The 17,280-nt window shown below is 37.2% G+C and overlaps 1 protein-coding gene across 3 annotated transcripts in view; it reads right to left on the bottom strand.

Moving 5' to 3' along the window:
* The window catches only part of bcl11aa (BCL11 transcription factor A a), a 54,051-nt gene extending 37,315 nt beyond the window's left edge, over positions 1 to 16,736 (bottom strand). Inside the window, exons 1-2 of one of the 3 annotated variants that reach the window (XM_066697106.1) lie at positions 16,230 to 16,736; positions 11,306 to 11,626 (exon numbers count right to left, since the gene is read on the bottom strand). In XM_066697106.1, the coding sequence (XP_066553203.1) occupies positions 11,306 to 11,626; positions 16,230 to 16,284 (376 nt within the window). In that variant the 5' untranslated portion in view covers positions 16,285 to 16,736. Of the gene's footprint in view, positions 1 to 11,305; positions 11,627 to 14,452; positions 14,890 to 15,341; positions 15,472 to 16,229 lie in introns of those variants that run through there. The other 2 variants (XM_066697108.1, XM_066697107.1) reach the window with 2 other exon arrangements.
* Positions 16,737 to 17,280: the final 544 nt, after the last annotated feature.

Genomic DNA, 17,280 nt, shown 5'->3' with positions numbered 1-17,280 from the left:
AAGGCCAGAAAGTCTCTCACAATATCTGTGTTTGCATTTTTACGTGTAATTTAAGGTGAAACCACAGATGATAGTAGAAGCATTTTAAAACCTTGACAATTCCATGTCACAATCTTTAAATGCTTATTTCCCCTGCTATCATCCCAAGGAATGGATCATGTGATCTCTGTTAAGAGGAAATTTCATTTTTTTTGTTTGTTTTTTTAAGTACAAAAAATACATATTGTTTTATACTTAATGTCACTGGGAAAAACAGTTACATTTAGTTTTGAAATCCTGTCATTACCAAACAGGCACTGCACTCCTGAAAGCCTTACAATAGGACAAAACATATCCCCCCCACTGCTTTAATTCAATGGGTGTAAATTGTCAAATTTAAACAAATTATTTTAAAGAGTTAATTTTTTTTTATGATACACCTTACATATGCATGTAGGGATTGTAATTCTGTGGTCTCTTTGCATCTTAAGTTGACTCAGAAGACTTTGCATATGATGAGAGCAAGATGTGCCTTTCTAGTCAACTAATCATGGTGAGAGCAGGCTAATCAAGTCCTAACAAAGAAAATCCCTCAAAGTCTCAGCCGTCAGCCTTCCACTGGCACACACAACGGAATAATATAGCTACCATTTGCAGTTTTCACTAACAGTTCATTATAACGACCCTTCATTGCGAATCCACGGACATTTACTGTTTCTTTACCCATTTTCAAACGATAAATTATCCATTAGATTTCATCATATCTTACTAAAGCAATTACATCAAGAAAATGATAGCGCGTGTGGAATCAATTATGCATGCACTTGGCCAGAGACCAAAGGCTATGAAGTCGGAGAGGGCAGAATCGTTCGACACACACAAATAAAAAGACCCTGGATCTCGCAGATGGACCCCTTCAGTTCATCTTACTGCCTAAAAAGTTCATGCACTTAATAATTTATTTGTGTTCTGGATACTGTTTCCCAGCTGAATATTAACAACTTTGAAGCATGCTTTAAGCCTGGGTAGGGCTAAGAGTCCTAGGAAAGGGCCAAGTGGGTCCTTTGGAGGCCGGCTCCTGCTCCCTCTGCTAACGTTTCCATTAGAGAACAATTTTCAACACAACTTATTTTCGATCATTAAGAATTCCTTTTCATCACAATGTGGGTTTCAGCATGCCCTTGAAGCACTTTGCAAAAGCTGGTAAAAACAACAACTGGAGAACCAGAGAAGGGGGGGAAAAAAATACCCTTGTGGAAACTAGTACATTTCTAATGGAAATGTGGAGTGATTCTTGTATTTTATTATTATTATTTTTTTAATTGTCTAATCTCATTAGAGCTTCCCATTTTTTTTTAGGTTTTAATTTCCTTTTAATAAAGATTCCCCTTCAAACTGGTAACCAACTCATTTGGAAATGTATGTAATTTTAATTCTTTCCAACTTTACTGGGATTTAAAAACAATGATACAGCTTTTGAATGTCAAAGGGACCATGTTGTTCCCTAATTTCTGCAGAATGAAAAAGTGCACGGTTTGTAAAGACAGCAACACACTTCTCATCTCTCTTACCCAATGAATTACAGTTTCTCAAAAAGCAGAGCGTGAAACACATGTGTAGGTAAACGTATGCCACAATTATTTATGCTGTTCAAGACATTAGTGAATATAAATACACCACCTCCTGAATTACTTGAGGGTTGAAATTAAAAACGCAGTGATGAAGTTTTAAAAAGCAGTTGTTTCAGTCAAGAGCACGAAGCCGACTTTGGCTATTTGTGTGCTGTAATCAAAAACATATTTAACAGTCTAAAATCAATTTTGTGAATCTCTGGGAAGGCAGTTGGAAGCAAATTTGTCCGTTTGCTTCTATTTCAACTTCAGTTTCCTAGGGAGCCCAGGCACTGAGGCGGCTTCCCGGCTACGGCAGGAAGCATGATCAAAAGTGATTAACAACAGCTTCATATGCAAATTGCATTAATGAAGGAGTGCAAAGTCATCATGTAAATTAAATATGTCAAATCTCTTGGTGAACTTTCAATCTTGAGACGTAAAAATGCTGCTTTAATTTACATCATCAATTTTCCAAGCTCTGAAATACAGAAATCTAAGTGATACAAACAATTTTCACCTTTTTTTCCCCCTCTTCCTTCAGCAGCCTGACAGGCTGGCCTGATGTGTGCCGAATGCACATGTTAATAGGCCAATCAAAAATGCAAAACAATTGGCAATTACTGCTAGGACCTAATGGTCATTAGAATTTACAACTAGGTAATGAACTAAAGTCTGCCCACACCATGCATATTCATAAAGCAATTTAGTCTTTGAAGATTAAAGAAGTGCTTAAAATTCAAATGAGCTGCAGCAAATTATCAGTAAGATTCAGTCAGGAAGTGGAGGCTTTTTATGTGTGCGATTTCTTCAAGTTTGTTAATGCGAAAATATTAGGTCTCCCTATCTCCCTTCATGATAAACACGAGGCCCGGGGTCTTACTATGGGGGCTGAAAGAACAGAGGCGCGCAAAGAGAATTATTAGTACAATAAGTAACACCTTACAAAACTAAGCCTATGCCCTTTGAGTCAGAAAACAGGGAGACTGACTTTTTATATTATCTTTCTCTTTATTTATTTTTTAATGTAATTTTCACACTTTTTTTTTTTCTACATCCACAATATCACTTTCCTTTTCTTTCTGTTGTTGTGGTCAGATAACACTCTTATGACAACACAGTTACATCACTATGAAGCATTTTCTGTCATATATATATATATATATATATATATATATATATAGAGAGAGAGAGAGAGAGAGAGAGAAATAAATAAACAAGGGGGGAGTTACTTTGAAAAGCGCTCCCTGGGAGTGGAGTTCAGAGTTGTCAGAAGAGGAAACGGTGCGCATGTCTTTCTATTTATACAGTCTGAATATGAGATGAGCTTGCGGAAGCACAGGAGAAAGAAGAGTTACCTAGCAAGAGGGGGAACTCACATTCTCACGCAGCGCGTGGCAATTACAGCTTTTGCGAGATGCTCGGGTGAGAAGTGGATATTGAAGTCTTTCAAAACAAATCCATTGCAACCTTTTAAATACTAGAAATATCACAAGTATGTAGAGAGAGGGAGACGCACACAGATGTACTTCAATACATAGGAAAAGGAGAGGCATGCATTTTTGGAGTAAAACATGTTAGTGGACTACAATCCAATTTAAGGTTAAATAGGCTGCTTATTTTCTTGTCTAAGAGGCTAAATTTATGCTTTACTACCCATAACCTGAATCTATTTTAGCTGCAGCTGTGTAAGACTGTTTCATTCCACATGCTTCTAAAAATAAAGCAATTAACTTATTGCCAGGCTACAGCAAGCAGCCGTGACAGACTACACAGAAGAGGGTGAGGAAGTCTTGAGCCCTCGACCTCTGGCCAACACAAAAGAGGCAGTTCTGGCACAATGTATGTTGACAGTGGTTGAATAATTTTTTTAAGGGGATTTTTGTATGATTTCCATTGTACAAACAAGTGTCTCTACACTGACTTGTTAATCTAGCCAATTGTGTGGTAGTTACAAAGCATCAATATCAGAAATAAATATTCAGAAAATTCTCAATTGTTCGCTTTTAGAAATGCAGTCCACCAGACTGTAAATGCACTTGAGAATATAAATGGTAATTCTTACATGTACACAAATCAATGTGACATTTTATATTAAAAGAAAAAAAAAAATCACTGAAAAAACAGCTAATCAATGGCAATAATATCCCGTAACATGAGAACCGTGTTTCCTTTTTTTATGTTTCTGATCCAAAAGTTATTTTAAGTGGACACATACAATAACAATTCCCATGAGGTTTGAATCATTGTAGACTGAGTAATATAAAATAACATAACCAATGTAAATTTAAAAAAACATTTAATTTTGATTGGCTCATTAGTTCTGTAGTCATTAATCTTTTTCTTAACCGACTTTCATTTTTGACCTAATGTCACAATCACTTTACAAAACATGCTACCAGATTTACTTATGGTGACAGGAGCTATGTGCACAAACAACTTGGCTAAACTATTTATCACAAGTCACCCAGCATCAGAAGTTCCTTAAAAACTGAACAAGCTGATACAGTACACCTAGTTTCCATTTACGCAACCCACTGCTTGTCACTTACTTTTCTTTTCCTGAAATGCAAAATAAGAATTAAAAGAACACAATAAATAAAATACAATGAATGATCCTCTTTTTCAAAGTTCCCTTAACTAAATTATTGATAAAGGAAAATACATGGTCTTTTGTTTCTTCTATAGAGCAGTGAAAAACATTTACATTTTAAAAATATTTCATTTTAAGAACATTAGTAATTGCAACGGATTGAAGTGCCGCACAATTCCATAAATTGCTGTTTGTCTCAAATTTTAATTTGGTTCATTTACAAGAATAAATTAATCATAAGTGCATTTTATCCTTTTATAAAATTATTAACTACTTAGCCTGAACACAATTAAGAAAAAAAATGCAAATGCTATTATTAATGCTGTATTTACTGAAAATACATGCTTTCCTAAACAATGTCTGTTCACTGTTTATATCATTTTACAAAAATAACCATTTATCATGTTTGTTTTGATGTTTGTTTTTTTATTCATTTTCTCCTCACCTTATCAAAATGTGCTGATTGCTTCAGAATAAACTGCCACTTCTCAGCAGCGCAGTAATGTAAAATTGATCTGCTTGTTCACAGCAAGTGCGTATACTTTTTTTTTTTATAAATCTTATTTCAAAAGTAACAGTGGAAAGTTGGCAAAAAGAGAAAGGGATGTCCACTCATCAATCGGACAATTTCCATATTTGCCAATTATCTGTATACTGCAGCCCAAAGTCCTGGAGAGACCCTGCTGGATTTGATTAGCATGGTGTGCCAACCTATGATCAAAAGGTTTAAATTTTCCCCATATTTGCACCATTAAGAATATATATGTACATTTTGCGCGCAAAAAAAGAAGGGCAGAAATCTGTGAAAGCTGTGGTACTGGGATGTCAGTGCACACATGCGAAATGGGTATCATATGCTCCTGACAAAAATCATTCATACAGCTGAATGTCAAGCTTCCTGCATACAGCTTTATTACAGAGCCGGGCAGGAAAACATTAATATTCTCGGCATTATGTCTGACAGGACATTTACATGCACCCATCTGAGCTCACACCTGAGGGCCGGTCTGAGGTGCAGCAGCTCAGCTCCAATTGTAAAGGCAAATGAAGAACACGAAATCCCTGCTAGGAGCCGGGCCGATCACAACCCACCCCACGCCTCTAGCTCTCTCTGTGCCAAGGCATCTTTGGCATCGGAGATTGAGGGATGTCCTCAGGCAATGTTGCCAAGTTCCAAACCCTTTCATGTTCGCCTGCGTCTGAGCGAGCCGCTCGCAAAACACAAAGCTGAGTTACTCTCCGTATTTGCCCTGTTTATAAAATACCAGTCTGTAATCCGCAAGGGATTTATAAATAAGCTTTGTAGTATATAAACATTTTTATAGACATGTTTTATAAAACATCTGACATAATTTGAGAACAGCTATGTGACAAGGCAGTGCTGCAGCAGTACATAAATCCACATGTTCCGATATGAAGGGATACACAACAGTAAAATCACCCAATCAAATAAAAAAGGAACAATACTCTCTCCATTTAGAAATGCTCCCGCTATAGAAGAGTTGTAAAACAAATTGTTTCTGTCTTTTTCCTGACTGCTGTGGCACATATTGATCACATTACACAATAGCTGCATTATTTGCCTAAACTTGCGGTTCTTCTCTGTATTTAAAGCAGTTATTACAAACAGCAATCAAAACAGTAATTTACAACAAGGGAATACCTGATTAGTATGAAAAAGTCTTATGGGAAAAAATGCAATTAAAGCCTATGCTTGGAGAAAGAAAATAAACTAAGATACCTCAGCTTACAATAATGGAAAACATTAAGATGCTTTCTTCTTTTTTAAAAGCCATACCGGCACCCATTTGTTCTGCTACTTTAAGCTTTAAAACATATATTTGACCAATTATTTAGAAAAAGGTTTCTTCTGAGGTTCAGCAGATAACCGTGAATGAGGAGAAGCATACCCATGGCTTTGATTTCTCATATAAAAAAGACGGCATTGTGAGGGGGCTAAACGACAGACACCCAGTGGTGGAGGCTTCTGGTAAGAAGATGGCATCGTGCCAGGCAATGGGCGGCTGAGTGCTAAATGCCTTTGTTTCAGAAAACAGGATTCCACTGAACACAGGTATTTTATCTAACATGGGATCAAAACAGATATTTTTGTATCTGTACAATCAAAAAATACATATAAGAGCTTCCCTAAAATTCAATTTCCTTTCATTGATAATATGATCCCACCTACATGAGTTTCAAAATATTTTCCACATATTGTTGTAAATTCAGGACAAATCCAGGGTACAGGAAAAAAAAAATGTTTTATTTAATCCTATTTCTTGAATATTTTTTTAACATTCAACTTAAATAGTTTACTGGAAAAAAAATCCTCCAGCAATATTTTATGCTCAAAATGTATAATTTGTTCCACTTTAAAATGAAAGCAAAAAACTATTGTCTATGTATACAAGATGGACTATTTTACAAAAATCATGCTTAAATAATCTCCACAGGCCTACGCTTTTCTGCATTATGCAAATCAAAGATTATATATTGAATACTAGACAATACTACACTATGAACTAATAGATGTCACACTGTAAAAATCAATATGATCAGTAATCCTATAAAGTCTGGTATATTTAAGATCATCCCCAGCAGTTTTTCACCATACAAGTACCAAATGCTTAAACACAAAATTAAAATGAAAATTATCCTACATGCAAACAGGAATAAATTTACAACCATTTGCATTTTAAAAATGCTCTCGACATTCTTGCCATAGCCTATCGTTTTGACTCCTACTACCTGACAAACAAAGAAATGAAGAATACAGAACTAACTAAAACGTACTTAACATGCAGCAGGCACGCCAAAACAACATTTACAAGCAGGACAGAACCTTAAAATTGTGACACCCAAATTATTGAGCTGGGTGTGTCTCTCATTTGAGGTTTCGGATCATTAAACTGAAATACAAGCAACACATTGAAGTACAAAAGGGAACAAATGCAGGCAGAATGCAGAGTAGTCCCACAGCAACATATCGGCACAGACAAATAAGTAAAGTATTTAATACAGATAATAGTACACAAAATGCATCATTCAGTATGCAAGCTGAAGCTAATTTATGGTTATGAACCAGCATTTAACTTTTTTTTTTTTTAATCAGGATTGGTTTGTTCAATGTTTTTTGATTTGGTGTTGTTGTGGTTTATGTGTGTGGTCCCTAGTTTTATTCTATTTTTAACAAATTCTCCAATGGACAATACTTGTCCTTGCTCTAGTAAAGGCGAAACTGCTCACGAAACAACAACAACAACATGCATACATAGTATATCCTGCATATATTATGAAGCATTGGCAAATGCACTGTAACCAAATTTGGGGGGGGGAGGGGTATTAATCTTTTGCAAAATTCATAATCACCTCTCCCTTCACAATTTTTAATTTTTTCAAATAGGGGGGGCATCAATTTGACTTGAATACATTGCAAGAAAATGATGTATATGCATGTCTCAGAGTGCTTTGACAGCTCAGCATTGTGCCCACCCCTCCATCCGTTTTTTTTCCTTTTTCTTTTTTTTTTGGTACAATGTCGCACAAATCCACTCTCTTATGATCAGGCTCATACACAGTGAGTAGAAAGATAAAGTGCTAGTCTCTGGTGCTGAGTGTTTCTGGTGCATATTGAAAAAAGCTGCTTTGTCCAAGACCAGGCAACATATACTATTAATTTGTGGTCAGATGTCTGCCGTTTCTGAAAAAGCTTTGGCTGAACATCATAGCTGACTTCACATCATCTAAAAATCTTTACATGGAAAAAAAGAAATGATACACACAAGCCAGTATGAAGCCATGTCTCCCCATTTAGAAATACTTTGATGAGGACTTGGGCTAAGTCTGCTATTTATTTTTATTAAGTGGGTGATTAAAGAAAAAGAACAAAATACAAATAATATAAAAAGTGCCTATGTTTGCCTAAATGTGTCATATAAGTCAAAACAATGTATTATCGATATTAGGAATAATTGGCATCTATGCTCTACGCTGCTATAGTTCATAATTAATTAAAATGATTACTTGGAACCTGTCTAAGGATCCAGCCAAACCTATTGCAGTCATTCCAAAACAATGCTGTTTGGGGAGAGAGATCCTGTTTCATTGGTTCTGAAGTACAAACTAACTTGTTTGGTATAAAGACTAGTCCTTTTACACTGAAACAATTGCTTGTTTATAAGACTTTTTATCCTGAAATTGTCATTATTTACCTTTAAACCAAATGTTTAACTTCTGATTGAAATTCAACCAATGATTAAGTTATATTTTCTTCCCAGACGTCTAGGATTCCTCAATATTTCCTTAAAAAGAAACCCACTTTGCAAAGAGCAAAGAATGCTTTAGCACACTTTGTTTCTCTGCACCTTTATTGCACTATAGTATACATATTTCATTGGAAATTGAATAGAAAATATGATTTCTGGGCTGTTTAAACATTTATTGTTTTGAAACCATTTTAAGTTAATTGCTTTTTGTATGCCTGAATTAATCACTGTACAAGTTTAGCCGTAACTCAAGTTGTCTTTTTTTTCACATTATACATCACATCAATATAATCTAATTTGAGGATAATAAATTAAAGGTCTTAGCCACAGAATTCACAGCTATCAACATTCAACTTTATCCAAAGGGTTTTTGGAATGGCTAAACAGTTACCACAATGGTTATGCATTGGCCCTTCCTGCTCAGGCACAGAGGTCTTATTTTCACCACATGGCCTATTTGGGAACACGGCAAAATGTGTTCTTTTCATTCCTGCTTGACAGGTACTGTGTTTTGTCTTTTAAACAGAGCTGCTCAATATGTAAATAGGATGTTACATCACCCAAGTGGTACTCCATATTTGGCAATTTAGCATAGCAGTGGATCTCTGAAGGCTATACGTTCCTTGCGCCAGCCCCGTGTGTCATTAATCACAACCTACAATTCAGTTATATTCCTTCACATCTCCGACAGAACACAAGTTTGCTCACTGCATTATCGTACTCGTAGGATGATGTTCAGGCTACTTACAAAGACTTTGCAGGTTCTGTAAAAATGTCCCTATCTGTCATTTAATACCCAATGCAGAACTGCCTGTGATCAGGTCATAGCTTCGTTTTTTTCATATATGAAATACTCTGGATCACTTCAAATGAGATGAAACAAGCTAATTCTCACTAAACATGCACTTTTAAAGCATGATTTCAAGAAGTTATTACTCCATTTAACAAAAAGAAATAAAATGAAGCATAATATCAGCACTCCAACACTGCCAGCTCCGACCATTATATTATTTAAATGAACAGTTCACTACATTTGCTACAGAAAGACCGCTGCATGCATTTATACACCAAAAGGTGTTGGATCAGTTATACTGACAAGCAGCAGCCAACCTAAAACAATGGGGTAACTAGCATCTAAAGCCCCAGCCAGCTCCCATACCTGTTAAGATGAAGCTAACTAAATCAAAACAAGTCATTAGGTGACTAGCGTTTTGCTTTAATTGAATGCACTAATCTGTTAGAGCTGGTTATGTGGAAATTGTGCTTAATTGTTACATGCTGTAGCTGCAGAGAAATACACTCTCCTGAATCCAGGGTGATCCCAGCAGCCAGGAATTTTCCTTAAAATGAAGGTCAACTGAAATTAAGTATTAAGATGTAGTGGTATGTGCAACCAAGCCAAAACATTCCCATGAAAACTGATCTTTCAATTGATATCAAACGAACTTGAGAATTGCACATTCTACAAATAGATTAATAACAAAACTAGTCATTGCACACATGCACCACAACTTAATGTTATGGATACTTTAGACAGACATACAAATAAGCTCAGTTAGGTCTACTGCATTTTATATAAAAATATTTAAAATGCAGTCCATAAACTGAAGACGCACACAATCCAAACCTTTGAAACATTCTCAGAAAATAGAATTAAAGATTAAACACTTCCAGATTTCTTAGCTAATACTTTCAACCCTACAGATTTTCAGACACTTTTTTACACTGACGTTCTGACAGAAAATGAACATTTCTTTATTTCCAACTTTGCCCAGAGCCTAACTTAGTCTTGGAACTCTCCAATGTGATCTCTCCATAATTAAAAAAAGACTAGAACAAATAATTACTGACGTTAACATTCTTTAAATAAATTACTTTGTGTTGACACCAAAAATAGCTGACTGTGCTCTAATTTCTTTTTGAAAGTGAAAATCTGTGTGGTGGACATTTATAGGGATAAGATGTGGTTGTGTAAACCACAAAGAAATCAAGATACATCTGTCAAAACCACATCAGAGGGTCCAAGTAACACAGAAAGGCATTTATCATATGGCTGCGGAGGCCGGCTCAAGCGAATGGCCTTTCCTGTCACACCAACCTTTTGAAATTTCCAACATGCCCTTAAACTTTTTGGATAAGGATGGCTGTGCGCTTCAGCAATTGCCCTCGCTACTCTGGCCTGGCCAGTCGCAAATGGCAACTTAAAGTCAAGGTCATTGATGTCACTTTGCCATTGGGCTGTGTTTAATTACACTGAAAACGCTGTCAGACAATATGGATCCCTGGCTAACTGCAGCACAATTAACCGTTTCAATGCAACTGATATGAAGGATTTTACCTCACATCTACTGCCAGAGCTGAAGGAAACCAAGACCATGAAAAGCATGCGACAAATAGTATATAAAAAAGCAAACAATTGTTTTTTTAAGTAGTGATAAAACCACAAGACAGAACAGGGGTGTCCCATTGGAGAAGTGTTACAAACAGACATTCCTATAAATGGCAATGTTTTGTTTGTTGACATTTGTGTTTTTAAGTCTGCTTCCTTTTCTGATCCAACACAGAGTAAACAATCCCAAAACTGTCACTCACAAGCACCTGCAAGTGCTCGTGCCACACTAAAAATTACTTAATAATAATAATCTGGTGCTCTCAATTAAATAGGCAAGCATCTGTAACACTTTCAGTAGCTGGGAACCTCCCCATACATCTCAGAGACACAAACGAAATAAACAGGAATCATGCATTGATGACGTGTATCGTGCATTGCGCATTCATGTGTGTGTGTGTGTGTGTTTGCGTGTGTCTGTATGGAGGACAGGTTTCCCATTTTGGATCCTGTAGGTTGTGTTTACCTGTGATATTTTCCTGTTTAGGGCAAATTCCTCTGGAGGATGTTGACAAACAATCATCATCCTCTGGAGTGACCTGGATGCCAACCTCTACCGGTTTCTTCAGCTCACTTTGCGAGGGCGAGGGCGGCTTATCCACAGCTTTGTCCATGCAGAGACTGCCATTGCATTGCTTCCTTTTGTGCTCAATAAAAATAAGAATATCCCCCAAAGGGAAGTTCATCTGACACTGGCCACAAGTAAGGAGGTCGTGGTCCCCTTCTGGAGCTCCTAATGCTCTGTGCTCCTGCTCCTCATCTGTAAGAATGGCTTCCAGGGGTTCGGCTACAAGCAGGAGAAACAAAAGCAGAAAAGAGGAATATTAGAACCACTGCAACAATCCATTGACGGGTGCCAAGACTTTCCAAAAAAAGCACATGATTTATTTTACTTTCATTTCACATATGGTGCTGTGTAAATTAACCATGGCTACGACATCTTTTTTAAACGTAAGGTTGAGACAAGATTTTGTTTTTGTTTGTCTCCTAAATAGCATACCAAAAGTACCACAATACCTCCTGTTACCCATTAAAATTTCCAATGTAATGCACTGAAGAGAGTTTGCACACAAAAAGGAGAAAACTGGGCACAGCATTCAGAATAAACCGTTTTGGAGCAATACCTTAAATATATATACGGTTGAAGGCTTCATCATCAGCTTCAGATATTATTGTTCTCTGTTATACTGACTGTTGTAATCATGGAAGTTAGTATTATTTAATGCAACTATAATAAGCTTCCTCTGTTATGCATCACCAAGCAACATGCATTTTACATAGACTGAATTCAAATACAGAGTGCACATCTATATATAATTTATACAGCAGTAGAAAAAGTGAACTTTTGCCTCAAAACAGATAGCCCGAAAATCCCTTATTTGCCAGATGATATGCAGACAATCAAAGTAAGAGATGCAGGAGCTGTAGCCAGAAAAAAGATTTCAGGAATAAAAATATATGCATCAGACATGTATTTAAATAAATTGCTTTCAACCTCCTCCTTTTAAATACTTTTTCCCCCGTTAGGCTGCCCTTTGTGATCTTAAAAAGGAAACAATTTAAAATGTGCCCAACACATGTCTGTGCTGGGAAGCCTATGTATTTTAAGACAAAAAGTACCACAGAGCCCCTTTATACGCGCGACTTTTATTTCCTTGATAACCACTTTTACAGCCAGAAATCTGAATGGACTTAGAATGAGTATTTCACAGAGAATAAGGGATTAGAACATTAACTCTTTGTATGACTGCACAGATGTAAAGAAATACTTGGGTAATTCCAAGAACATTGATGAAATATACATAAAAAAGAGCAGGACTGGTTTAAAGGTTTTTTTTTTTTAAGAGATACTGGTATGATATACAGTTCCCATTATATTCAAAATCTTTGTGCAGAGGTGAAAATATTACTTGAGCTTCCAAATGGTTAAGCTGCTTGACCTTCTTTACTAAGCTGCCAATTTCACATTTTAATGAACCTAAAACCACTGAGAATCAAAAAATAGATTTTAATTTGAGTTCGGAAGATTGGAACAGATTTTGATAAAGTGCTGGGATCTTGTGAACTCAGGTTAAATTTATTTCAGCCCAACCTAGACCAGATATTGAGGGGCATATTTGGAGTAGCTCCCAGACGTGCTGTGAGAAATATCATTTGAAAGAGCAATACCATAGTACATCTGCGCTCCAACTAGGACATTGAGATAACATGTGATAATTCTTGCCTCTGGTGCTACCCTTAATTTTATGTCAGGTCAGCTACTGGAATATGAGGGTTATACAACACTCCAGTGCATTTACATAAAATAACAATAACTGGAAGATAATGTCTCGTTGTGCGTAACAGAATTATAGCAGCTGACCCTCATTATACTTCCGACTGACCAGTTGGATAAAAAGCAATTGCCATGAAAGCCACTTTTGTTTGGTTCCAGATACTTTTGTCTCTACTTTAACTGAAACACTTCAGTGCATAACTGTTTTTTGTTTTATTAGTGGTTTTGTGGTGGTTGTTGGGTTTTTTTTTTTTACAGAACAGTCTATCTTCAGAAAACCATAACTTACAGTCAAAAACCAAAACAATATAATGACAAATATAATCAACTATGCAATTCTACCCATTTCGGAGTTCAAGGTATTTGAATAGTTTCTTGTAACCTCTACATTCATAGGTGGATTGAACCTTCTTGGAAAGTTGTATTGTTCCTTTGTATATAAAGGCAATCAGATCAACTGCTAACAAAACAGATAAATGTGGTTTTGTTATTGTGATTGTTATTACTGAAAGATCCTTTTAGTGGTTTATATGGAACACGAATTAATGCTTTCTCTATTAAACCTACCTTTCAATTCCCAGATATTATGGCGCCTATTATATCTGGACTGCTATACTTTAACATCTTTTTTTCCCCTCGATATTTCACTTGCAACAGTCATTTTTCTCATTTATTATTATTTTACATTCCACTGATTCTGGTTATTTTTTAGTTAACTTTTGGAATTACTGATGAAGTTAGTCGTTAAAAGTAGATTAGAGAACAAAATAACTGCAGGATTTGTTAGTTTAATTTATTTGTTTGTTGTTGTTTTTTAATGAGGGGAGGGTAAAAACATGCAAACGGTATAACTGAAACGTTATTATTTGTAAATATCCCTTTAAATATTGATTTCATATTTAGTCTAACCCAGACAATTACAATGAAGAAAAAACAAACGAACGGAACTGGTTTGACACATTTTCGTTAGCATAATCCAATATGGTTTTCAACCAATTATTTCAATTTCAAAAAACGACTTGCAAGTGGGGAAACATACTACTTTTGTATGATTTCATACTAGAAACACGTGGATCTAAACCCAAACATGCCAGATAAGGAGGACATGATTTTGACATTTTTACCTTCCTATGTTAATCTCTTCGTTCCCGCAGAAGAAGAAAAAATTACAAGTTCAGTTTTTAGATCGTGTCACTCATCTGTGTATAAGACACTGCAGATTTTTTAAATAATACGTAGTTTATTAACACACATATATGGCGTGGTACCGAAAATATACGTTTTCATAACTGGGGTATTGATTGTTAGATGGTGGAAAAGTAACATTAAAATACTAACCTTAAATTAAGCACCATCATGCGCAGGCTTTTGGAATATTAAGAGGCTATTGGTTTGTAGGCTAATTTTAAAAGAGAGGTGGATTTCATTGTATTGATTTATTACTATGTCCTTAATTATGTGCAAGCTATTGAAACAAAAACAAGGAAATCCATGCATTCAAAAATAAAGAGTTGGTTGAAGCTGACATAGTGTGCTGTCTCTTGTAAATTGCATGTGAATTCGTTTTACTGAGACAGATTGAAAGACTGGATGTAAAACGGAGAAGCAGAAGATCTAGCCCCTGTTTTATGCGTTTCCTTTTATTCCACACGTATCGTCAGGATATGTAGATTGGGGTGGCGGAGAAATCGATCAGGTTCAAGTTCATTTCCAGTTTGTGATCGTCTTCTGCCTCCTAGCGACGAAACCGTCTCACGCAAAGCAGGGCTGCAATGCAACTCGCACACACGTCTCGCAATGTTACGCCAATGCAACTTCAACCGGGAAACCAAGTGCGGAAACATTTTAATTGATACAGTTTCTGCAAAACGCGACAATCTCTGAAAAGTTCCGAGCAGCCGCAGCTTATTGACAAGTGACGTCATTCGGTCGCGGATAATCTGCAGCCTCAATAAACGCAAACGTGGGTTCGCAAGTTAAACTGACACGTTAGTTTCAAATATCATCGGGATACAGATTCAAACATAAAATGATATAAAAACGCCGAATGTAGAGCACACTGTTCACGCCAAGTTTGCACACACATATGTACATCACAGGCTACAGCAGGTCCAAAACAAACTGATTTGACTATCAAAAGCAGAAATTATTCTTAAAAAACAGATCAGATCTCTTCTATATCATTTCCCCCAGCTAACTATTCACATGCATGCATGTTTTACCTTACCTTGAGTTCCTGATTTTTTTTTATGTTTAAGTAAAATAAAACATAATAGATGATCCAGAAATCTATATGCAAAAAATAAATAAAAAGGGGAAAAAAATGTGTTATTGAAGCGAAGAGTAAGCCGGGTTCTTGTTCCTCTTTACAAAAAGCACGTCTCCTAAAACTACAGGAGACGCATCTAAGCGCAATCTTTCTCACATGGTCGTGCCAATAAAGGTTTTAGATTTCAAATCCATCCGATCTATGCAGGTTTGGGAGCAAAATTAAGTGAATATTAGGCTTTTTTTCCCCTTTCGACGCTGTTGGCAGGAGGCTCCGCGCACGCGGTGCTTGTAAACAGTCAGACACGAGATTTTTCCCAATCAAAATCCACTTCCACTTTTTTGAAAATCTTCCAAAAAATAGTACGAGAGGAGGGAAATCCTCTGCAGGCAGTAAACAGGCAGTGTTACAGGGGCTTCCACTAGAAATACTGAATAAGTGTGATAAAGCATGCAAACCTACTACTGCCATCACCTACCTACCATATGCCCTTTAGTGGCTAAAGCACTGGGGGCACGTTACAAAAAGCTTACTTGGAAGTATTCCGGCTTGAAAAGGCTGAATGCAAAAAATGCAAAAGAAAAAATAAGAAAACTTTTTTTTTTTCGGCTTAAGTTTTACCAAAAGCGCATTTTTCTCATTGGCATGTGTGTCTGCACAAGAAATCTCGCCATGCTTTCTGTGAAGTCCACTTGACCACGATCCTCCCGCTGTCCAATGTCCAGTATCACCTTCAACCAGCTCTCCGCTCCCGGTCACTGTTGCTCTCCTGTACTGTAGAAATGAAGGACTCTGGCTGGAAAAAGTGAAGAAAAGGGTGTAAAATTACAATTTGGGTCTACTTACGCGAAAAATCCCGTTTGCTTAAGTGCTGGGGTTTGCCTTGCTTGCGGCGAGACATGGTGGTTGGTGGCGGCTTTGAGCTCGGTTCACATCGGGAGAGCCGGGTTAGAAAGGAGACTCCAGAGAAAATATCTTCATCAATGCCTTTGACATCCAAAATAAATTAGAAATAATACAAAGATGGCGCAGGGAAGATGGATTGTGGGATAGCCGTCATGGCTTTTTTTGAAAAGAGAGAGAGAGAGAGAGAGAGAGAGAGAGAGAGATGAAAAAATGGCAAAAGCCCCCCTGAGCTGCAAGTTCAAGTGCGGACGTGACGTCCCTGCGAACTTGAACGTCAGGAGATGGATGGACACCGACATACAAAACATGGGCAGGGCAAAGACGGAGAGGAGGAGGAGGGAAGGGAAATAACAACACCAATGGACACTCATTAGGGGCTGGACATGAAAAAGAGACCCGCAGAAGCCAATGGACAGAGAGATCAGGGGGCCGGACAAGAGGCACCAGAGAGAGAGAGAGAGAGAGAGAGAGAGAGAGAGAGAGAGAGAGAGAGAGAGAGAGAGAGAGGCTGTCTAGTAATGAAAGCAGTGGGCATTGATCAGGGGGTTGGACGTGAAAAAAATAGACCAAGAAAAGCCAATGGACAAGGACAAGGGATCAGGGGGCTGGACATATGGTACAGGAGGGGGGGGGCGTCTAATGAAAGCTGTCGCAGTGGACATTGATCAGGGATTTGGGCATGGGACAGAGTGACAAATAATCTCCTGGTCAAACAGCAACACCAGCTCACAATGTAGAGACGGAGGCAGGGGAAGAGTCAAGCTGGCAGTTTTGAAACGAAACTCAGGAAATGTGCAGGTTGCATGGGCAGGACACACAGGTTAAGGGCAGAGAAGCAGCCGCAGGAGGAAATGCAAGCGTTTAAGAGTTTTTTAAAGTGACGAGTGTGCAACTAATGAATGGGAAAAGAGTGGGAGAAGTGATTAAGAGCTCATTAGGATGTGATATTGTGGGGGGGGGGGTGAAGTTTGCAAAGGTGCGCTGTGACCGA

The sequence above is a fragment of the Amia ocellicauda genome, chromosome 23 (assembly GCF_036373705.1).
Source record: "Amia ocellicauda isolate fAmiCal2 chromosome 23, fAmiCal2.hap1, whole genome shotgun sequence".
NCBI classification, from domain to species: domain Eukaryota; kingdom Metazoa; phylum Chordata; class Actinopteri; order Amiiformes; family Amiidae; genus Amia; species Amia ocellicauda.
The sequence above is the reverse complement of the archived record's forward strand: the minus strand, read 5'-3'. Positions and strand labels throughout refer to the sequence as shown.